The 26,130-nt window shown below is 39.3% G+C and overlaps 1 protein-coding gene across 4 annotated transcripts in view; it reads right to left on the minus strand.

Annotated features, from left to right (window-relative positions):
* diaph2 (diaphanous-related formin 2) overlaps window positions 1–26,130 on the minus strand; it is a 638,125-nt gene that overhangs the window by 556,485 nt on the left and 55,510 nt on the right. For all 4 annotated transcript variants that reach the window (XM_063060627.1, XM_063060626.1, XM_063060628.1 and 1 more), the window contains one exon: window positions 5,915–6,019. In XM_063060627.1, the coding sequence (XP_062916697.1) occupies window positions 5,915–6,019 (105 nt within the window). The remainder of the gene's footprint in view (window positions 1–5,914; window positions 6,020–26,130) is intronic.

Genomic DNA, 26,130 nt, shown 5'->3' on the forward strand with positions numbered 1-26,130 from the left:
CCTATTCAACAAAGTGTTCACCAAACCCAAAAGAAATTCAGTTTTCGAATGACCCATAAAATGAATCCGAAATTGAGAGTATATTTAAAATATCAACTAGTACAGCCAATTTCAAATCTTGATTTTTTCAATTGTGATACTGTCTTTCCACATGTACATTATGCAAACACTTTATTGAATCAAAAAAAAAATCAAATATGTTAATTAAGCCCTTTTTTGCTGCTCATTATTGCTAATCTGACATCAGTAAGAGGAGTTCATCATGAACAAATCAACTTAGCTTGTTTACTTTATAAAGTTTACTTTATGGAAGCTTTAAATGTGACATGAAAGTCAAAAATAGCTTGAGCTATGAGAAACAAAACTGGATGCTATCTGAAATGCTTAGCAAACCTAAGTCCAATACTATATATCATTGGTGAAGTGGAACATACTGATAGCTAATCTGCAATTCTTTGGAGAACTGGCTAACTCTACTAAATGCATCAGTGTTCTGCACCACCATGGTCATGCATGGTTGTACAAAAATATGACATTCTAATTGATCTTAATTTCATTTTAATACGTTATTAATTAAAAGTTTTAAATGAATTTGAATAAGTGCTTAATCTGGACCGTTTTTTGTTTGTATTATTCTAAATCAATTAATTTTATTAATTTTATTTATATTTATTTTATTAATTTTATTAATATTTATTTTAATGAAACTACACTGAGTAGGCCTTTCCGCCCTTTCGAGCCACACTCCCCAACAAACCTGATCAACCCTAACCTAACAATGGGACAATTTACAATGACCAATTAAATTACCATTGGACTGCGAGAGGAAACCAGAGCCCCTGGGAAAAACCCGTGTATTCCAAGGGAGAATACTCAGAGACCCCTTACGGAACAGCACCAGAATTGAACTCAGACTCCAGAACACCCTAAACTGTAATAGCGTCACACTACTATGCTATCGTGGCATCTCAAAGGACCCATTCCATCCCTTTGGCAGAAGAGAGGACAATGCTATGAGGAGCGACAGAATAAAGATATTAATATGGAAGAGCACAGGAAGTGGATCAGACAGAACACGTTCTGGCTCTTTACTTTGCAAAACAATGTATAACCTATCTCTACTGGTCTAGCCCATGATTAAACCATGACTTCCAGAGATAAATTGAATGACTTTACCTTTACTGCCAAGTATTGAAAATGGCACTATTCCTAAGGATAAGAGGGAGACTGGATGTGCTGCCTTTATTATAAAACATGCCAAAGGTGGAAAACCAATGGCTCAATAGCTTAACTTCAGTCCAAGTTATCATAAAGGATCAAAAGCAACAGCTATCAGAAACTCCTACTGGCTTCATGAAAGAAAGGCACCAAAGTAATTTAAATTTTGAGTTGCAACAAAACTTATGAATCATGAAAGCCAAGTTGAATTCTTCACTAAAGGCTTACAATTAAAGTCAAGTCCAAACTGCTAACAGGTTAAGACAAAGAACTGCTTAATTGCAGAGATGGAGAGTATTCTTACTGGTTGTATTACAGTCTGGTATGCAGCCTTCAATTCATAGGACCACAGTAGGCTGTAAAGATCATAAACTCTGCCAGCTTGATCACAAGCACAACACTCCTTACCATCAAGGACATCTCAAAGAAGCTGTTCCTCAAGATGGCATCCATCATTAAGAACCATCACCAGAGGAATGTCCTTTTATTTCTACCATTGGGAAGGTGGTACAGGAGCCTGAAGACCCACACTCAACTATTTAGGAACAGCTTCTTCCCCTCCACCACCAGATTTCCAAACGGTCCATGAACTTATGAACACCATCTCTCTTTTGGTTTGCACTATTTTTGTAATTTATGTATTTTCAAATCTTTGCTCCACTGTTGCCTCAAAATAATATATTTCACTTCATATCACCGATAATAAATCTGATTTTGTAACATTTGAAATTCTATTTCATCCCCTTTGGAATGAACTGAGAAATATTTTTACTATTTTTTAATAGCAAAATTAACTGGTATAAGGCAAGAATATCAATCAGTCAATTATATTGACATGGATGCCTACAAATAATCTCACACACAGTGCAAGGTGGGTACAGCTATTGCATTAGTGATCATATTATTCCACATTAGCCAAGCCCTAGTTGAGAAGGAACAGCCAGAGGGGTAACTCATTATTTTCCTAATAAATTAATGTCAGAATTAAAATGTGTGCACTTATAATACAAAATGTGTCGGATTTCACAAAATGAATGAACATTATTATACTATTAATCGCTCTACTTCCAAAGTTTGAAAAAAAATCAATGTTGAGCTCAGCTGACAACTTGGTAACATTTTACAAAAAAACTGCCAAACTGTGTTTATTGCTATAATTAATATGACTATTCAGATATATTTTACCTATGTCAAAATGCATGAGTGATCATCAATACACTACTGTATATTGCTGTTTATCAGATACCATGTATTCCCTGAAATTGCATTTTTCAAATTATATATTCAGATATTTTCACAAAGATCTCTGAGCTATCTGTGCTTTTTACACGGTTAATTCATATTTCTTTATTAGACAATAACATTAATTCACTGAATAACAGTTCACTGAAACACAAATCACTCAAAAATGAAATTGAATTTTAAATTCAATTTACCTCAACCTATACAAGTTGCAGTGTATGTCTGCTTGGTATTAAAATGATAAGATTAACCCCAAACCAGACAGATTTCTTTCCAATCATGCTTTTTTGACATTTTACTAATGCATTACAGCAAAGGCAGCACAGATAACTTAGGATAATAAAATCACAAAACATCAAGAAAGCAAGCAAAGAAAGCAAAATCTGACCAATGGAGAAAGAAGTATAATGTTTCAAAAAGTAGGTTTAAGAATTTGAAGCCATCTGAGACAGCTGATAAAAAAAATCCCAATATCAGCCTGTTTCAATAAAGCAAGCAACATTCAGCATACAATCAAAAACTAAGTGAGAAAGGATGAGGGGAGGGCAAGTGCTCATTTATTATAGACCTTTGAGGCTATTGCAAATTTGTGATAGGTTTCACTTAACAATTGAATAGAAAGCTATTATATTTTAATAACAAAACCAACTTCATACTGATGTAGCCACTTAGTTCAGTATCCACATCCATCAACATCACTTTCCTGTCTCTCTCCTAAATTAGGGTAATAGAGTGGTCAATTTAACTACCAATTAGCACACCTTTGGGATGTGGGAAGAAATCCAAGTGATCAGAGCTCTGAAGCTATCCGAGTGAAGTTTGTACATCCTCTCTGCAATCCTACACCAGTGAAATTTAATGGAATCTCTCAATAGTATTTAACTGGTTAGATCCTCTGGGCTGAAGGAAAATCAAGTAATATTTTTAACTCAAATGTAAAAATCATGCATTATTTAAAATTGTAACTGAAGAACAATTCTACATTGCTTCTTTCTAATGAACACTGTTTTCTCTTTGATTTTTAACTCAAGACTTTTTTTTAAAAAAAGGACTTCAAAATTGCAATATTGGCATTGAGCTATCATGATTTTATTGAATACTGATGTAAAATGCACAAACAGCTTAAATGATTCCATATAAATGCATCTACCCATTTCAACAAATATGTGGTCCATCAACAGCAATATGCACAGGTCACAAGCCCATTGGAGCATGAATCTAATTGCCTCTGCCATAACAAAGGATTTCAAAAGTATGTTGACAATGGCAAATAGGTAAATCTGAGAAACAGTGTGACAATAAACTGATATTCCTATACTGTATGCAGTAATGAGGATTGATTAAAAATATTCTTGAGAGAAGGATGAGAGGAGACATAATAGAGGTGTACAAGATAATAAGAGGAATAGATAGAGTGGATAGCCAGCGCCTCTTCCCCAGGGCACCACTGCTCAATACAAAAGGACATGGCTTTAAGGTAAGGGGTGGGAAGTTCAAGGGAGGTATTAGAGGAAGGTTTTTTTATTCAGAGAGTGGTTAGTGCATGGAGTGCACTGCCTGAGTCAGTGGTGGAGGGAGACACAGTAGTGAAGTTTAAGAGACTATTGGACAGGTATATGGAGGAACTTAAGGTGGGGTGTTATACGGGAGGCAGGGTTTGAGGGTCAGCACAACATTGTGGGCTGAAGGGCCTGTACTGTGCTGTACTATTCTATGGTCTATGTATTTACCATAGGCACAGATTAGGAACTCTTCTCAGCAATATAGACAGTAGCATTAATTCTGCCATTTTAGTAAAGCAAAAGTGCATGCAATATTGAAGTACTTTAAATCAGCTGAAGAGCAAAGCAGATCCAAATGAATATGAAAATACAAAATTAATTATGAACTGAAACCACTTTTTTCTGAGCAAATAGTATTCAAAAATTCCACATTAATGCCTCCAGCTGGCATGCCACTTAGTTCTGTTGCATGGGTTAGCTGCGTCTCTGGGAAGTTGAGCATGTTTTAATATTTTTAAAAATCTCAATTTGAGGAGTTGCTTTAAAAAGTTAGTAAACATTAGCTAGTTATTTATATATAAAAAAGAATGAGAATGTTTCTCATTGTAGTAATTGAAATGTGCACTTACGTATAAGGTGGATGGGTAAAATAACTATCAGTATCCCACCCCCAGCACATGCTTTGGTTGCTTGGAAAATTATAAACCAAGGAACAACTGCATTGCTCCCAAAGCATTTGGTTACCCAATTGAATTCAAATGAAAAATAGAAAAATATCAGAATACACCTCATGCTCAATGTGAATGTTCACACTTGCAGCAACTTTCGTTATCCCTTGCAATATATTTCTGTTCTTGGATACCAAGAACAACTGTTACGATTTATTTTACTTCAGCAACATTCCACATTTAAAGTAATACACCACAGAAACAGGCCCAACAACTTACTGATACATCAAGTGTCTATAAATATATAAAATCTACACTCATCTCATTTCATTTTCCCCACATTGCCATCAACTTCTCAATGTGAGACCACTCACTATATCCCTACAGTGGCCAATAAGTCTGGCAATTCACACCTAGTTAGGATATGGGAGGAAATCCTAAAATTCAGAAGAAAACCACATGGCCGTGAGGAACATAAAAATTCCACAAGCCAGCTAAAAACTGGGTAGATGGAGCTGTGAGGCAGCAGTTCCACCAGTGGCACCACAGTCTCGTTCTATCTGCATATTAGGAAAACTGATACTACGCTCAGCTTCTTTCAAAACAAAAATCATTAAAATGTTTAATGCAAATACTGTTTGAAAATACTTCAATTTTGTTTTGGGTGGTGCTTAATTATTATGCTGTATGAATTTTGTGTTGTGTAATTCATGCCACTAAAGTGTCAACAACAGTAAACATTTACTGGGTTGTAAGATAAGCATTTTCAAAAAAAAACAGGAATAATTATTGGGTAAAACTCAGATCCACTTCGCTCAATAATTTCACAGTAACTCACTTCAATGTGCAATTGCCTGGTTTTAACAAAAATGACCATTAAATTCATCAACTGAAATTACATTTTGCATGTGGAAAGTGCAACTGGACTTAATGGCCAACTGGAAGCATAAAACACACAACCCAAGATTCGAAAATCACTTGGATTATCGCCAAGGCAGAAGATGCGAGGGATGCAAGTTATTGGTAGGAGTAAAAGTATCACATTTCAGATTATGTTGAGTGATGGACACCAAATCCTCATCATCAATTTATTCATGGTAGAAGACATTTCTAAAACTACATGATCAGGCAGCAGGCTTAAGCATGAAAGAGGACAGATTCAGGCAGCAACCATGGATTGCAGTTCATCAAAAGCAAGCAGATCAATTAAGCTAACATCTAACTGCAAACTGCCACTATCATGTTGTCCAAAAAGTGACAAATTTAGTTTTAAGAAGGTCTTACCGATTTGGCAGTTGCAGATATATACTGAACAACCATTTCTCTTTTTGTTGTCAGATCTTTCCCTCTGAGTGGAACTTTACGATCCTCATTGAGATTCATGTCTTCCTGTTAACAGAATAGAGGAAGGGAACAAATTAAACACAATGTTCATTCTCAAAGCATCCTGACACAAGCCAACATTATTCTCAAAAACATAACTAAAAATAAATTTCACCTTGAACATAATGCATTACATTAGCAGTAGTCACTTCATCCAAGTGAACTAACTATACCAAATACAAGCTGAAGCAAACACCAAGTCTAACAATTTTTACTCGATCAATATTCTCATCATCCTCAACATCACTATATTTATCTTAGTCAACAGTGAGTTAATCAGCCACAACCAAGGCATAGCTTTAAACTTTCCTTTCAAGTTGGAAAATATTCCTGCAATCTAAAGGTGGCTGTGGGTAATGATGGGTAGAACTTTAGAAAAGATGAAAAATGACTGGAAAATGGATATGCTGGAAGGCCAAAGAAAAGCAGCACAGTGGAAAGCACTTCTGTTCCTTCTGACACACAAAGTGCATGAATGGTATAGGTTGAAATGATCAGAAATTCCAAAATCCAAAAGCTACCAAAATCTGTTTTTTTTTAAAGTGCTGACATACTGTCGCAAATGGAAAATTCCACAAGACACTGGGAGGTTCCCAGATGATGTGCACCACAGACAGCTCTGAGAAGTAACCTTACATATACATAATGGGCAAAAATTAATGAAAAATAGAAAAACATGATATAAAGCAAAAAGTGAAGTTCTCGATCATGTATCGTCAGTGGAGTGAACATATGCTACTTAACGATATGCTGATCATTAAACAAGCAAAGATCTATCACAACCAACTGAAAATTGAAGGTAATTGTAAATATTCAGCAGGCTGGGTTGAATAAATTTAAAAAGTAAGGCATTAAATTCTTAAAGAATCTGCTTATCAGGAAAGTCTAACAACGGGCCACATCTACAAAGTGGATTGTTTTTATATCTTACAAAAAACCTAGAAGGAGTGGACTGCAACTTTTTATCCACAAGACAGCATCATAGGTGGAAACTAAAAGCCTACCGTTTGTTGTTCAACAGTTGATTCAGGTATTCACCCAAAGCTGCCGTGCGGCTTTTGTTACTCTGCACACATTATAATTTCATCTTTTTAAAGACGTAATAATTTTTACTGTCAAATACGTGTGATGAAGAATTGTAAAACAAAGACTGCTTACTGGGACAACAAATTCAGAGTCGGAAATGATGGCAATCCCAAGCTACCTCATATATTCCAAGATCTAAAAAAAAATCGAAAATCGAGAACACTTCCAGCCCCAAGCATTTCAGATAATGGGTACTTAACCTGTAATCTTTTGCCAGATCAGGCATTTTCACTTTCCTTCGAAAACTGCATTCATTAGGTTCTAAAAAAGCCTGGCCCATGGTCATTAGATTTAAATGGTTAACAACATATCAAAAATACAATCTCCTTGATTTCACAAACTCATTTCCCCAAAATAAGTGAGTCAAACATAAATTTACCCAATTAATTTAGATGCAAGTGCACCCATAATAAATTGGAATTTCACTTCTCCAATATGGATTTTCCATTCTACCTTAATTCTTTTTCATCCATGGTGGGAAGGAAAAAGTATTCTCCCCATAAGCCCCCAAAAAAATTAACAAATAGGGGTAATGGGTAATACATACACACACACACACACACACAATCTAAATGTCTACCATACTGTGTCATTGGTATGGCATATCTTTGATAAATCTATATTTGAAGAATGATTGACCTCAATTTTGTATATAAGTGTCATTAATTCATACCTGTGACATTATACCTAAAACTTCAAGAGTTTTAATTTAAACTCTGAAGACTGCAAGTTACAAATCTTTTTACTTCCAGCTAAATTTTGCTTTGTTGTATGCCCTCTTTTTTGCTTTTACATTAGCTTTGACTTCCCTTGACAGACATGGTTGTACTATTTTGCCATTTAAGTATTTCACTTTTTAAGAATACATCTATCCTGTATCTTCCTCATTTTCCCCCAGAAACTCACACCATTGCTGCTCTACTGTCATCCCTGCCAGCTGCTCCTTCCAATATACACTACTCCTCTCTCATCCCACTAATTTCTTTTATTCCACTGAAATACTGCTACGTCAGACTTTATTTTCTCCCTATCAAATTTCAAGTTGAACTCAATCATACTGTGATCACTGCCTCCTAAGGGTTTTTACCTTAAGCTCCCTAATTGCCTCCAGTTCATTACATAACACCCAATCCAGTATAGCTGATCCCCTAGTAGGCTCAACGACAAACTATTCTAAAAAGCCATCTCATAGGCATTTGTTACGTACCCCGTAACTGGGTTGCCAAACCAGTAGAAATGGACCACTTAGTTGGAGTCTGGATTACTGGAACTAAGAAAGTTTTATTAAAGAAATACGTAACACAGTACTCTAATCATAAGGATATAAATGCAACAGGTTAGCAATGATAAAACACACGTGTACACAGGACTAGGATAATAGGAATCAATCAAGCCCTATCGCAGTCTAGGGATAAAATGATCAGTCTCAAGTGACGCAGAGTTTAGTTCAGCTTAGTACAGTTCGCAGCAATCGCTGTTGTGCCGTTGGAGAGAGAATATGCAAATCGGATTCAGACAGACCTTTGATCTTCGCAGTTAGCTTTCGGCGCAAGCCCTTTTAATATCTTCTGAGGTCACCGACTGTGACCCCTCCGTTCCAGATACGATTGTTCTTCTGCGGTGAACCCGGCACCCAGGCAAGGGCGGACACACACACCAGGTTCCCGCTGATCGTACCCTTTTCACCCTGTGCGTCAATGGTCGGTTCCGCGACCAGACCTCCAAAACTCCCACCAACTTGTGGGGGGGGGGGGGCACACCGCACTTCCAGGGTCTCGTTATCTCGTGGTGTCGTGGTGTGTCCCGTGCCTTAGTGAACCTGTTCCTTTTATCCCCCTGCTGGGGTATCGCCTGTCCATCAAACTTCAAACAGTTCAGGTTCAAAGCAACCGGTCTGACAATACTCGGAACTGTGTCTCTTTTCGTTAAACTCTTTCCTCTCTCTCTTATTAGCATTTTGAATGTTTCCCCATTGTCTCTCTTATCTCTCTTATCGGCATCAATCTTCTGATAACTTGGTCTTTTGTCACACATGCAATAAAACTCATTTCGAGATCTATTACCAACCTGATTTCCCCAAATGGCCTGCATGTTAAAATCTCCCATTACTATCATAACATTGCCCTTTTGACACACCTTTTATACTTCCTGTTGTAAAATGTAGTCCACATCGCATCTACTGTTGGGAGGCCTGTATATAACTGCTATCAGGGTCCTTTTACCTTGCAGTTTCTTAACTCAACCCACAAGGATTCAAAATCTTCTGATCCTATGCCACATCTTTCTACTGATTTGATGCCATCCTTCACCAGCAAAGCTATGCCACCCCTCTTCCCCATCTTCCTATCCCTCCAATATAACATGTAATATTGGACATACAACCAACCATCCTTCAGCCACAATTACACTGCATATCTGACAATCTGTAATAGTACAACAAGATCATCCACCTCATTTCTTGTACTACATGCACTGAGATATAACACTTCTGGGTACAGTATTTGCTACACTTTTTGATTCTGCATCCTTAATGCACTGATACTTACCCTGCTGGCTACAATTTTGCCCTTTCATCTGCTAGCCCTTCCTGACGGCCTGACTGTAAACAATCTTTGCTTTTTTTTTTAAATAAAACCATCGGTCCTATCCTGAGTCTCTTCAATCCAGTTCCCAAGCCCCACCAAATTAGTTTAAACCCTCCCCAACTTTTCTAATAAACCTGACTGCGGGAATATTGGTCCCCCTCAGGTTCAGGTGCAACCAGTCACTTTTGTACAGGTCATACCTCCCCCAGAATGATCCAAGATCCTGAAGCCCTGCCCCCTGCACTAGCTTCTCAGCCATGTATTTATCTGCCAAATCATCCTGTTTCTTCCCTCACTAGCACAGGGCACTGATAGCAATCCAGAAATTACTACACTGGAGGTCCTGCTTCTCAGCTTTCTGCCTTGCTCTCTAAATTCTCTCTTCAAGACCTCTTTGCTTTTCCTTATGTACTAAGACATCTGGCTGCTCTCCCTCCCCCTCCAAAACGCTGTGGATGTGATCCAAGACATCCCTGACCCTGGCACTTGGGAGGTAACATACCATCTGGGTGTCCTGTGCACATCCACAGAACCTCCTGACTGTTCCTCTGACTATTGAATACCTTTTCACTACCACTCCCCTCTTCCCCTCCTGCACCACAGACCCATGCTCAGTGCTAGTAACCTGGTGCCAATGACATTCCCCTGGGAGGTCAACCCCCTCAACAATATCCAAAACAGAATACTTATTGAGGGGAAAGGCTACAGGGATGCTCTGCGCCAACTGCCTATTCACATTTCCGTTTCTCCTGACAGTCACCCAGCTACTCACCTCCTGCAACTCTGGGGTGACTACTTCCCTGTAACTCTGATCGATGATCTCCTCACTCTCCCGTACAAGCCAAAGGTCATCCAGCTGCTGCTCCAGATTTCTAACATGGTCTTCAAGGAGCTGCAGCTAGATGCACTTCAAATAGATGTAGTTCCCTGGGAGATTTCTTTTGAGCCGCATCTACAAGGAGTGCTGCCACAAAAACCAGCATCCATTGAGGAACCTCACTATCGAGACGATGCTCTTTACTTACTGCTGCTACCGGGAAGGGGGTACAGGGGCCTTAGGTCCCACACAAGTTCAGGAACAGTTATTACGCTTCAACCATCAGGGTCCTGAACCAACATGGATAACTCACCTCAACACTGAACTGATTCCACAATCTATGGACTCATTTTCAATACTCTACTGCTCATGTTCTCAGTATTATTTCTGAAATGTTATTTGCTTTTCATATTAGCAATTTGCCTTTTACCCATTGCACTGTACTGACAAATTATTCTGGTTAATTTGGCCATCAGTTAATCAGGGCAGCTACTTATTTGGGACAACTCAAAGGACAAAAACAAATCGAGAAAATAGCTGGGATTCCCTTCGTTTATTTGGACACTATGCCATTTAATTGGGACAAGAGACTGTTGTTGAACAGTTTCTAACTAGCATTACTTGCAAGCACTTGTGTGGCCATTAGACAGTACACCCTGCTTAGAGTGACTGCTTTTAAATCGCGTCACTTGCATGTTTGTGTTCAAAAAGCATTGAATTTTCTCACTGATCGCTGGCGAGTAAAAAACAGTAAGATAACTCAGAACAGCTGAAAGCACCGTTTGAAGATAGTCCACTATCTGCACTAGCTGTCTATGCTGAATATGTTCATATACAGTCACTCAAAAGAACATGTCAGCATACACAGGCTGAATTCCTCCATCGATAACTAATAGGAACTAATATAGTTTTACAATACTGTAGTAGTTTTGCTAGTGTTCTAACTTATTTTGTATTTCATTTTAATACATAATTTGTTACTTAGTTAGACTGTAGTTTGTCTTTTTGTATGTTTTTTAACTATTTCAATGAAACTTCAGCTAAGGCAATTACTTAATTGAACCTAAATGTACTAGCCCTGATGGGTCCAAATTAACTGGAAACCACAGTTTGTGCATAACTTTTCATTGATTCTATTATATCTACTGTGAGTGCCTGCTAGAAAATCAATCTCTTGGTAGTATATGGTGACAGAACACTTTAATAATAAATTTATCTTGAACTCTGTATGCTAGCTGAATTTATTTTTGAGTCCTTTAAAGTTCTCAGTTTTGTTTTAAATTTCATAATTTCCTCATAAATTATTAAAATTAATATTTTCTTCTGAGTGTCAGAAACATTCTTTTTCCTCTGGCAGCAAGTGAAAGCCATTGTTTTGCCTATTGCTGAAGACTATTTTATGTATTTTATGAACAGGGCAAAACATACGTCACAGAAGGCCTCATACGTCAACAGCACCCCTCCCCCCATCAAAGAAAAGGAGGCTATGTTTCTCTTCATGAATTCAGTTTGTCCAACTTCATACTTTCTAATCCAGGCAACACCCTGGTAAACTTCTCTTGCACCTTTTCCACAATCTCCACATCCTTCCTATAACAGTGCGACCACAACTGTATGCAATACTCTAAGTTGGTCTGTTTAATATTGACTTCCTTTTAACTTCCAAAACCCCTACTAATAAAGTCAAGCATTCCATGCACCTTCTTTACCAACTTATCCACTTGCACCACTACTTTCAGTGAACTATGGTCTCTTCCACCCATCCAAAACATTTAACAGGAGCGTTGCACATGCAGGGCCCTTAACATTGTTAACAATCCCTCACATCCATCCAGCAATCTCCTTGATCCACTACCATCAGGCCAAAGGTACAGTTGGGATGGGAAACGGCTTCCTTCCACAGGCTGTGATGCTACTGAACTCCCTGCTCTCACCCAAGTCTCATCATGTATGAGCGCAAGTAGCGTACACTGTTTACTTTCTGACTTGTATTGTAAATGCATCTTATTATTTGTTAATTTATTTGTGGTAATATTACTTTATGCATTGTGTGACTTAAATGTATTGCGCTGTACACCTTGGTCAAGAACATTGTTTCATTCCACAGTATACATGTATATGGTTGAATGACAATAAACTTGAACCCTAAGAACCCTCTGTACTTCAATGCTATTAAGGAGGTTCGTCATTAACTGGACATTTTCTCCTTTCATTTGACCACCTATAATACAACACCTCAATAGCCACTTCTCTACTCATATCTATAATGATTCTATATCCTGTTGTATTCTTTGATAGTCCTTTACAATGTCTAGAACTCCACTGAACCTGGTGTCATCCACAAACTTGCTAACCTACCCATCTAAGCTTTCATCCAAATCATGAATATACAGTACATCAGAGGTCCCAGGACCACTCCTTACAGAATATCACTGGTGATGAATCTCCAGCCAGCACAGCCTTCCAGCCAGAATAACAGCCTTCCAACACCACTTTTTCTTGTATAGTAAGGCAGTTCTGAATCCAAACTTTCAATTTGCCCTAGATCCTATGCATCCTTATTTTCTAAATTAATCTTCCATGAGTGATTTTATCAAATGCAAAACTGAAGTCTATGTAGATACTGTCTACACCTTACCCTAATCGAGCACTATTGAGATGACAGAACTTGTCAGTACAACATCATAGGCCAAATGGCCTGTACAGTACTGTAATGTCCTATGTTATATGTTCAAGTAAGTCAGGCATGATGTCCCCTGTACAAAGCCCTCCTGACTGTTTCAAAGGAGGCCTCGCCTTTCCAAATGTACACAATCCTTTCCTTCAATTTCCTGTCTAGCAGCTTCCTCGATTGCCGATTGCGTCACCTCTGATCTGGGCCGACATTTACGTGTCGGGCGGCACTTAATTAATTAGCTTGTTTATTTCGGCTTTTTTCTTAAAGGTGTGTTGGGTGCATCCCAGCTACAGCTGCACCCCTGCATGCTTCGTGGCAATGTATCGGTCCGCGGCCCAGAGGTTGTGGACCACCGTCTTAGCACCCACCTTATCCCATCATTAGAAGCCCTCCCCCAGTTTAGTATCCTCCCAGAAGATCCAACTTTATCCTTACACATAACTTTCTCAAAGCATGAATTATGGTCATGATTCCCAAAATATTCACCATCAGGTCTGTAACTTGGCCGAGCTCATCTCACAAAAAGTAGGTCCAAAAAAATTCTCTCCTACGATTGGATTCTTCAAGAACCTCTCTAGCTCTCCTACAGTTGTTCTGTCAGCTGAGTTGTTTTCCTTAGAGTGGGGTGGGGGAAAATACCTGATAGAAGTTTTTTTTAAATTAAGAGAGGCATCAATAGGATATACAGTCAGAATCTTTTCCCTTGGGTAGAAATGTCAAACACCAGAGGACATGTATTTAAGGTTAGATGGGAGGAGTTTAAAGACAATGTGAGGGGCAAGATTTTTCATGCACTATGAGAGGTGCCTGGAATGATGGTACTGGAATCAGGCAGTTTGGTGAAGTTTGAGGTTTTTGGATGGATGTAAAGACATGAAGGGACTGGAGAGATATGAAAGATAAACAGGAGGATATTTAGTATAAACTGGCATTAAGATCAGCACCACATTGGGTGCTGAGAGGTATGTCCAGACTTACACTGTTCAATGTTCTTAAGTTTCTATGGGGTGGGGGGGGGGGGAACTGAGCACATTTTTAAGTCTCCATTACACTTCAGTAAAATAAATTTTTGGTCTTGCCATATTTATAACTAAAATATTTACTCGTTTAGAATTATTTATCTAGGCTAGATGCAATCGATAAACTTCATAACATCCTGAAATATTAAAAGAATGGGAGCAAAGTTAAATGAGAGAGTCAACAAACTTACAGGATGACAAAACTATGGAAATCAGCAAACATCATAACTTTATTCATGAAACAGCAATAAAAATATGCCTGACAATTAAAGGCCATTATATATAATAATTGGTAATATTATACTAATCATGGGTTAAGTAAAAAGGAATAAAAGCTAAATGAAATTCAGTTGATAACTGGCAGACAACTTAGCTTCAGAGGGGAGACAGTGACAAATTCAACTCAAAGTAACATTTTAAATTGATAGCACATAGCCCTACCACAGTAGGTGTGAACTTACAAAAGTATTTGCAGTACAAGATACTCTAAATCAGGTGTCACCAACATTTTTTGCACCACGGACCAGTTTAATATTGACAATATTCTTGCGGACCGGCCGACCACAGTAAGTGTTAATCATGACCGGAATATAGGTGATAAGTCAACTATAAGTCACTTATCAGTAGCTAAAACACTCAATTTTGTTTCTAAAAGGGGTTTACCTGACGAATTTAATATTAAACACACAGCGCATATTTTCCTCACATGAATATAGTGATAAGTCAATTATAAACACAGAGCATCATAGGAAGTCATTCCTGCCTGTCGCCATCAAACTTTACAACTCCTCCCTTGGAGGGTCAGACACCCTGAGCCAAGAGGCTGGTCCTGGAGTTATTTCATAATTTACTGGCATAATTTACATATTACTATTTAACTATTTATGGTTCTATTACTATTTATTATTTATGGTGCAACTGTAATGAAAACCAATTTCCCCCGGGATCAATAAAATATGACTATGACTATAAGCCACAAGGGGGTTCCTTATGTCCAGTTTATTCCGCAATTTAGTTATCGTGGCATTCATTGCAGAAAACTCCGCTTCACAGAGATATAATGTTGGAAATGGAAGCAACGTTTTCAGTGCTCTCGTGGCTATCTCAGGATATTCAGCCTTGACTTTGATCCAGAATGTCAGCAGAGATGTTATGTCAAACATACTTCTCAGCCCACCATCACTTGCAAGCTCGAGGAGTTGATCTTCTTCCCGCGCTGACATGGATGATTCACTGGGGACATTCACAAATGGATCACAGACCTATTCCTTTGCACGACTTGGGTCATCTGCAGTTGGGAAGTAATGCTCGAATTCTGTCGACAGCGAAAATAGGTGTTCGCGCACCAGCAAAGAGCCTCAGTCTCTCCCAAATTCCCAGCTAATGTTGGGAACATGTCAAATATGCCCCTATCCACTCGTCGTCCCCACAGTTCCAGTTTGGCTGTGAAAGCAGACACTTTATCTGCCAACTTGAAGACAGTTGTCATTCTCCCCTGAAGGGACAAATTGAGTTCATTAATCAGGTTGAAGATGTCACACAGATAAGCGAGTTTTGATATCCACCCCTCGTCACTGAAGTATGCTGCCATTGGTAACTTTTTTCCTGAAAAAAATCTCCATAGCTGCTCTCTTAACTCAAAAACCCTGGCCAGCGCTCTTCCCCTTGACAGCCACCTGACTTCAGTGTGTAAGAGAAGGTGTTTGTGCTCTGCATCCATTTCCTCGCAAAGCTGCTCAAACAGATGTGAGTTAAGGGCTTTTGCTTTGATGTGATTGATAACTTTAACAACATCACTCAATACGCTGTTTTTCGGCTAGCCAGCATTTCCCTGTGTGTGACACAGTGTGTAGACTGGCATTCAGGAGCAACCTCTGACTCGGGTAGTGAAACCAGACTCGTTAAGCCGTTCCAACAGCTGTGCTTCAATGTCCTCTGCTATGTCATCAATTCTCCTTGAAACTGTGGTAGCTGAAAGAGAAACTTGTGCTATCTTGTTAGCTGCAGCTTCTCCCAACAGTTCACGGCACATGTCCTTGGCAGCAGGCAGAATCAATGTTTCACCAACAGTGAAAGCAACATGGCTAGCCACTAAGTACGACGCTCTCAGAGCAGCAGTATTTGTGGAGGTGGTGGCTCTCAGCACTTGCTTCTGTCCCACTTGACCACGTTTTTTTTCTGCTCAAAAGACTCAACAGGTTTGTCTTTAAGTGCAAGGTGCTTGGACTCAAAGTGCCGAAGCAGTTTTGAGGGCTTCATTGCCTCATTAGACAGCTTGTCTCCACATATCACACACAGGGGGCTTGGAGCGTGCAAGTCACCGGTCGCAATAAAGCCATATTTTATGTACGACTCGTCGTATTTTCTGTTGAAGGAAGCTTTCTTTTTTTTTACAGTCTCAGCCTCAGCTGTCTTGGCGTTATCATCATCGTTAGGCCTTTTATGCCCCCTCCCGTCTCTTCCAAAGAAACTCTCAAGCAATGTTTGTATTTTACTCATTGAGTAGTTGCAGGTTAATGACCGACTGATGTCCTCGTGTGGGTAATGACCTCACGTGTGTTCAAGTTCAACAGTGGACGTAACAGGGAATGAGGAAAGGTGCAGTTGACTCATATCGTTTCCTCACGGCCCGGTAGCACATGCTTTGCGGCCCAGTGGTTGGGGACCACTGCTCTAGATGCTGCCTGGCCTGCTGAGTTCCTCCAGCATTTTGTGTGTGTTGCTTAGATTTCAAGCATCTGCTGATTTTCCCTTGTTTGTGACATAATATACTGAGAATCCATTTTAAAGCTTGGCTATAATTTAGTAGAAGGCTCAAGAGGAGGAAGTAATACACGCTCCCAGGAGTCCCTTGACTAAGCTGCTAGAATGCTGAGTCAGTACTCCAAGGTTGAGAGTGAGATCCTGCTTTTTACCTATACATACAAATTATTTAGAATTCTGGTCCACAAAGCAACGTAGTTAAGTTTAGAGAACACGAAGCCAGGGACACTGAAAGCACTGGAAAAGCTGTAAAAAAACTGCCAAAGATGGTGAAAGCAAGTTATACCTGGGAGAATAAAACACACATCAAGCTCAACTGAATCAATGCAAAATGCCCAAAAGAAAAACACCTGGAAGGCACTTGTATTCTATGGGATAGAACTTGCCATGAAACTTATAGGAAGAAATCTGAGCAGACTTCTCATTCACTATGCTTAAAGTTATAAAGCCAATAGAAGATAGACTTAGTTGCTATATCAACCACATTCCCATCTCAAGAGCCAAGTTGAAGCTCGAATTCACTGGGTGCAGATATATCATGGATATGGCTTGTAAATAAAATTGTACTTGAACAGAACCACTGCCATTTACCCATCATAATGGAGTGATCACAGTCTCTAAGCATATGAAATTTAATCTTGCAATATTAACAATCTCTTCAAAATCCACACAGAAAAAAAACTCAATCTAGATGTATAAAGCTGGATACACCTATGACAGTATATTTGCAGGAAGCAACTGAGGCAGGCCCAAGTGATGACTTTCCTCTTTTTTTTGAAGTTGATCACATGGACAGGCTCAGAGATGCTGGCAAACTTCAGATTCATTACCAGAATTGATGTGCTTTCCTCTTCCAAGATGTTAAAGTCCTGGGAAGAGATGAAGTACACCAAATTTCAGAACTTCAGGCATATTAACAGTTTCAAGGCCAATTTGTTTTTTGTTGACTTGTGTCGTTTTCAACCTTGAGAAAACCTAGCCTGTAGTGCATGTCAAATGGATTTTCCTGGGCAAATTCAGCACCAAGGACATAAGATAGACACTTCAGGAAAAGCATGGATGGCAACAGCAAGTAGAATAAGCTAACAAAAAAAAATTTCTCTTGACAAAATGCTCAGAGCACAGCTTTATCATAATCACTCTGCCTCACTGGAAAAACAAGCACAACACCTTATAGCAAAAAAAATCCAAGCAGAATATGTCATGACCAAGCAATAAATCCAAAATTTCTTCCATCACCTGTGCTATGACAGGTATCCATTACAGTTGGAGTGATTACCATCTAATCAGTAATTATTTCCATCTATAGAAATCACATTGCAGTTCTGAAGGCCACAAAAGACCTCACAAAGCAACTCCAGATGGTTGCTGAGACAATCGCTGATTGCACTGAAAACATAATCCTTCTCAGTGCTACACAAACAACCTGAACGTCCCAAACAAGCGTAAAAGAGATTCCACAATGTGTTAACTGTCACAAACTCCACTGCAATTAGTATCTGTGAAGAATTTTCCCATAGATTCAGGGATATGGGTAAATATGCTGCAGCCACAGCACATTAGATCTATGCACACAGCAAGTCATAGACAACAGAATAGAACAGGAGAAGCCAATCAACCTGTCATTAATAAGACTGCAGCTGATTACACCTCAAACACTACTCAAGCTAATTTATCTCTTCATCCCTTTTTTAATCCAGGAATACCAGTTATGTTTTCAATCTAATCAATAGTCACCACAGCCCTTTTGAGGTTGCTAATTTTAAAGATTTAATAACATCAGTATCAAAAATATATGCATTTCTTAGGCACCTTGAATTTTGTAAGCTTCTAGATTGGATTTACACTTGGCCCACACATTTCTGTAAAGACAGATCCCAGGAACCAGTCTGGTCATGTCCACAGCAGCTTCTTATAGAATATTATTTTGGGAAAAAGACAGAATTTGTACCCAATACTCCAGATATACAACAATCTCATAAAAAAGCCCTTTATAACTGTTGTAAGACATTTTTATTACTGTTCTCAAATCTTACTGGAATAAGGGCAAACACACCATTTCCTTCCTGCTCAATGACTGAGTATCAACATTTCACAATCTATTGCTATTTAAAAAAAACCTCTATTTCATTTTCCAGGGTGGATATTCTCACATTTTTCAACATCATACTCCATCTGCATATTATTATCACTGATGTACGAGGTAAAATTTGCTTTATGACAGTACAGTGCAAGGATAAAATAACTATAAATTCCAAAAAGAAATAAATAGCTCTAAAAAGAAACAGAATTCATAAGGTAGCACTCATTGGTTCATGAACCATTTGGAAGTCTGATGGGAAGGGAAGAAGCTGTATCTAAATAATACAGTGTGGGTTTTTCAGGCTCCTGTACCTCCTTCCCAATTGTAGTAACATGATGAGGGCATGCCCAAACTCCTAATAAAGTGGAGCTGCTGGCATGGCCTCATCATCACTGCTTCAATGCATTTGGCCCAGGATAGACCCTCAGAGATGTTCTCACACAGGAATTTGAAACAGCTCACCCTCTGAGATGCTGTCATTCAGGAACATCACTAACCTCCTCAAAAAGGACTGGTGTTTATTCTCTCCTCTTCCCCCTTCCTGAATTCCACGATCTGTAATCTGGACTTTCTAACTTTACGTTCGACATTATTTTGACACATCTAAGATTCTGCTAACAAGCCTTTGACAAATTTATAGATCATGTCTGAGCTGCGTTTTGCACAGTGATGACTGTAGAGAGTAGAGCAGTGGCTAAGCATGCATGCTTGTGGTGTGCCCGTGTTGCTCTTGTGAACACACTCCCTTTCTCAAACTTTAGTTCCGAATCGTATTTGCTTACTTTTTATTGCTTACACATTGGGTATTTGACTGTCTTTAAGGGGTTCTGTTGGGCTTCTTTGTTTTGTGGCTGCCTGTTGACTGTTAATTGATGAATCTCAAGGTTACATATAGTATACATACTTGGCAAATAAATGTATTTTGAGCTTTCTTGATAAACACACACAGGCTCAGATTTGGAAGTTTGGTTATTAGTACTCAGGAAACTGTGTTTAATGCCAAGCTGCAATCACAAACAGTAGCCTGACGTATGTTTTGTAGTTATTTCCATGTTCCAAAGCAGTGTGTAAAGCTAGTGAGATTTTATCCATAGAAGTCCTGCTGAAGGGCTCACACATATTGAAGTCTCTTTGCATCCTCACAACTCACATTCCACCTTTGCTTTTTGTCTTCAGCAAACATCATAATGCATAACTTTTTAAGATTTTAGCTATAATCATTCACACGAATTAATATGACCCAAGCATCAACTCCTGCAGTACCCAACAAGGCAAGGCCTCCAACCTGCTTACAAATAAGTGAACGACCATTTACGACAAATAAGACTCATTATCAGAGGGTATTGTGTTTTTGGAACTCTCTTCCTCAACAATGAAAGCAGTTTCTTTGACTAACTACATGGACGCACATTTATGTGCCGATCAATAAACACATACTCAGGCAGCCTTGACTACAGATGCTTCTTTGTGTCCCTATACCCAGCTTCCTGCTCAGCTCTTTTGGCCCTCCATGTTCTATCCCCAAAAATGCATTCCTTCAGTGTCATACTAGCTCTACAATCCTCTCTCCCTTGTAAGGTAACCGCCTCTCCATCCTTCCCTACTTTATGTACACCTCCCTTTCTTATTCATTAGTATTCACTCTCCCTGGCTCAATTTTCTTTCTACACCAAACACTGAGCCAACCCCATTTTCCTTGTATGTGATTAAAAGTTTCAGCTTGCTGCCAGAGACTGAAAGTACATTGCTCCGGTTGCTGTCCAAGTGGTGAACTATTCATGTCCTGAGGTCTCTTTATGATCACTTTTATTCAGATATCCTGGTAAGAGTGTCATCAATTGTTCAACACTGCCCAAGACTAGTAAGGTGCAGCCTCCTGGTGCTTTGTAAATATTGGTTCTTGAAGATCCTTCAACTTGTCAATTGAAAAGGGTTTATCATTACTTAGGGAGAGCCATAATTGGTACACATTACACAAATATTCAATCTCCAGTTTTGACAAAACATCTATAAAATCAATAACAGTGCATTCCACGTAGTAATACAACTCCAGATTTAGTTACCAGAATGCTAGTTATATGTCCCATATTTAGTGCCATGTTTGAATTCAGTGGACAATACTGGAGTAAACTTAACACTAGAGAGCATGATTTTATTCAGTTCTCATTCAGGTTCCACATCCATAAATCACACTTTTACGGATGTAGAACCCGAATGAGAACTGCAAGCTTCATCTCCAATTGCAATGTGTACAAGAGTACAAACCTATCCCATTCATAGAACTGTGATTGATAGTGCAGGGTTAATTCACCAAAAGGGCCTAAGTTTTATCATGGACCAAAGTACAAGGCCTGATTGCAAATTCAAAGAAAGGTGCACACAAAGAATGGGACATATAAATGGGATTAAGATGTTTTAATTTTTTTTTAATTCACTATGTTTCAAATCATTCAAGAATTTGCCATTGACACCCTTAAGCTTTTCTTCATAATCAGGTTGACTATTACTGGCATATGTTGTGCAATTTATTGTTTTGCAGAAGCAGCACAGTGCAATATATTATAATAAACTTAAATTACAAGAAATATTTAATTTAGTTTATACCCACACAACACACAAAATACACACCCCAATACATGGGATCTGAGTGTGGAAGGTGTGTATTGTGTGCAGGTCTAAATTTAATATTTCTGATTGTAATTTCTAGTTTTTTATTATCTAACGCACCGTACTGCTCATCACGTGCGCAACCCACACACATAACACACACACACTTTCTTCTCATTGCTGCCATCAGAAAGGAGTTACAAGGGCCTCAGGTCCCACACCACCAAGTTCAGGAACAGTTATTACCCCTCAACCATCAGGGTCGTGCCCATCACTGAACTGTTCCTAACTTTTGGACTCACCTTCAAGGACTCAACTCATGTTCTTGACATATACTGCTTACTTGTTTTTTTTTGCATTTGCAACATTGTCTTTTGCACATTGGTTGTTTATCCGCCTTTGTAGTATGCGGTTTTTCATTAGCACTTTGTACTTATTGTGAATGCCCACAAGAAAATGAATCTCAGGGTAGTATATGGTAACATACATGTACTTTGATTAAAAAAAATTACTTTAAATATTGAACTTCCAACATGTGATATCATCATAATCTCTTGTATTCAACTCCACTTGTTAAAAGAAAGGCTAAAATACTATTTGTCTTCCTAAATGCCTGCACTTTAAACAAGCAATTTTTGAGTAAGGCATTCAGATCCTTGTAAACACTAATATCTTTCAAACTACTTAAAATATCTTTTTTAATTTCACCTCCACCCCCAAAAGGGAACTACACCCTATCCTTGTTATATGCGTCTTCAGACAATGCGGATTCACAGTTATGCGAAGAACCTATTTCTACCAACTTCTCATTATATGCATCCAAAACTCAGTTACGCGAGGAACACTGCTTTCCCGTCAATACAAGTCACATGCACACGCCTCACAGTCTCACTCCCGCCAGTCTCGCATTGGTTTTGACAACGTATGGACGTGCAATCTTGCACTTTTGTGCTTTTGTGCTTTTACCTATGGTGCAGTGATTTTGTGCTTGAAATATTTAACTATGCCTCCTAAACATCCAATGTCAAGTCCTGAGCCATCAGCCAAGCGGCAGAGAACCGCTTTAACACTTGGACTAAAAGTTGGAAATTATAAACAGGGCGGCGTCAGGTGAAGGTAACACAGCTCTGGGACACTACCCTGTGCAGTTGCAGGTTATGATAGCTGAGTTAGGCATCACACCAAAGCAGGTGCTTAAGGCAGATGAGACCGGGCTTTTTTGGAAGCGTATGCCGAAACACACTTACATAAGTAAGAGTGAAAAAACTGTGTCAGGTTTCAAGGCAGAAAAGGATAAATTGACTTTGCTTATATGTTCCAATGCCGAAGGAGACTGTAAGATGAAGCCTCTCTTAGTTTACCATTCACTAAACTCCCGTGCTCTTAAGGGTTTGAGTAAGAATATGCTTCCTGTCCACTGGGCAGCTAACAAGAAAGCATGGGTCACTGGTCAAATCTTTGAAGATTGGTTTGCTAATCATTTTGCTGTTGAGACTGAACACCACTGCCAGGAACAGAATCTTGCCTTTAAAGTTCTTTTGTTGCTTGACAATGCGCCATCCCATCCTAAACATTTAGACAGCATTCATCCTAACATAACAGTGCGTTTCCTGCCGCCTAACACAACATCACTGATTCAACCACTCGACCAAGGTGTGATATCCACATTCATGGTGTATTTTTTACGGCGAACTGTCTCTCAGATGCTGCAAGCAACAGCCAATTTTGAAAATCCCGGGAGCTTACCAATGGTGAGGGCATGGTGGAAGTCCTTCAACATCAGACATGCCATCAACAACATTGATGAATCCTGGAAAGAGGTCAGGTCTTCCACTCTGAAGCAACTGGCAGAATTTTTTAAAGCTACGGAACACTTGGCACAAATGGCGATGGACATGGACCCAAGTTTAGAACGGAGTCAGCATTTCAGTTATACCTAACAGTCAAGGTTCTTCCCTGCCTGCAAATTTATGCTGAAAAACAAAATGCTGCCAAGCAAACAATCCTCACCACTTTCTTCAAACTTGTGTCATCTCCTGCTGCCAGCAGTACTGAGAATTTTTTAAGTCTTCCTTCACCCCTTGCTGTCCTTAATGATCCTGACGACACCCAACCATCCACCTCATCCATGTAAAGCTGCCCGACACCACAACAATCACTCATCTCCCGGAGCAAACACACCTGCCACTGTTGGTGAGTACTGCACACCCTAGTATGTTAACTTTCTATGATTTATTACAGTGAATATTACCTTAAATTGATGAAATATAATACGAATGTTGCCTTGTGGTCCTGACGAAGGGTCTCGGCCTGAAACGTCGACTATACCTCTTCCTAGAGATGCTACCTGGCTTGCTGCGTTCACCAGCAACTTTTGTGTGTGTTCCTTGTGGTACTGCTTTTGTGTCATATTGGTATGAAAATGTGAATAAATCACAGATAAAACATATTTAGGAAGCCCTCAACAACGCATCCCTATTTTCTCCATTTAAATAATTATTCACATTATGCGTTGACTTCAAGGAACACATCCCCCGGATATAACAAGCATAGGGTGTATGTCACATTTTTATACATTATATTCCCGCTGTTACATCCAGTGTCTATACTCCACTTAATTCATTCTGCATCTGCTTACACCCATATTGTCACACAGCTTTATATCAGCAACAATCTTAATCCCTTCATCTTCTCAATTGATACAGATTGTGAGCAGCTGGGATCCCAGCTCTATTCCCTTTGGCACACCACTAGTTACAATTCATGAAGCAAAAAATAACCAGTTTTTTTTCTTCACTCCTTTAACCAATCCTTAAACTACACTATTATGTTACTTCAATTCAAAGCTATATTTTTAAAAATAATTGCTCGAAGGCTTTTTTTTTGCAAGCCTAAATACAAAGAGTAATTTGCATTTACCTATACCACTAAACAGAACAAGATTTCAACAGAATGCAATGCTCAAGTGACTTCCTTATAAAGTCAGACATTAGATACTGTTTTTTTTTCCTGACCCTTTCCATTTCCTTAATAGAATTTATGAAGCACTAAGAAGGTTGGATACCACCTGATGACATCTGCTACTGGCCAAAGGCTACAGTTAGCACATCAGGAAAGACTAGATGGCAACCGAGAAAGGTTGGTGACATTGGAAAGACAGATGACCTCGAGGAAAGACTGGCACGGGCAAACAAGGTTAGTAACCTTGTGTGCAGCACTCGCAAGAGAGCACCATACAAGGTATGGATGAACTAAATAGGCAATACCCCCAGAATCTCCCCTGGCGGGGGGTTAGAAGGTGCAAGACTCAATAGGACAGACATAACAGCAATAGCCAGGACTGGAAATATGATAACGAAAAGGCTTAAGCAAACACTGACAACGGAAGCATTCAATACAAAACAGCACTACAGCAAAAATCTGCAAAAACATCAAAGGCGACTCAAGTGTAATGCACAGTCTCAACATTCAGTGAGACAATGGAGAACTCTAGTCATGAAGCACTCAACAGAGCTGAAAATCCCTCAGCACCTGAGTCACCCTAGTGCCAAAAAGGCCAAATGAGTGCCCCCTGACACCCAATCTATTCCAGGAAAGAGGATCAGATGGTCTAGATAATCAAACATGTATCTTGGAAGCAGTTCGAAGACAACCTAGATTGCATCTTGGAAGTTACACTGACAGGACCTGTCTACAGGAAAATCGGCTCCCTTACAAACATTGTGTTCAACTTTGCTGAAGTGTGATTCGGCCCAGTGGAGAAGAAAGGGGATCTTAAACCATCCTATCAACCAAACAGGAAGGAAAGGGAGATTTGTCACCTGATATGCGAGATAAAGACCCTGAACATACAATTCAAAACCAGTTTACTTTTCGGAAAAGAATACGACAAAGATCTAACCAGCAACCTGCAAGAACAGATGCACAAGCTCAAGAAGGTGGAGAGCTGCAAAAGCAAAGGGAGGAAGAGAGGAGGACAGCGCAGTTTATTGAAAATTCATTCAGGTTCACCAGGGCTCTTCTCAACCAGTGAAAAGTTGGCACCCTAAACAGCTCAAAGCATGAGGTGGAAGAATATCTGGGGGAAATCACACAACTTTACCCATAGGAATCAACGACTAGAATTCAATCCAAAGGTTCCCTAACCAAGAATCACAGCAACTGAGCTGAACATGGCACAGCCCACGTGGCAGGAGGTGCAGAATATCATCAAGAGAGCAAAGTCACCTGCCACCCCAGGACCAAGTAGAATACTGTACAAGGTATATAAGAAAAGCCCAAAACTCCTCCGGAGGTTGTGGAAGATAATGAGGAAGACCTAGACCAAAGGCTCTATCCCACCAAGGTGGAAAATGGCTGAACGATGCCTTGTTCCTTAGGAAGAAGATTCCTCTATAATCACCTAGTTCAGGACAATCTCCCTCCTTGGCATTTAGTGCAAGATATTCTTCTTGGTGCTTGCAAGAAGGCTGACCTCTTA

The sequence above is a fragment of the Mobula hypostoma genome, chromosome 10, assembly GCF_963921235.1.
Source record: "Mobula hypostoma chromosome 10, sMobHyp1.1, whole genome shotgun sequence".
NCBI classification, from domain to species: Eukaryota; Metazoa; Chordata; class Chondrichthyes; order Myliobatiformes; family Myliobatidae; genus Mobula; species Mobula hypostoma.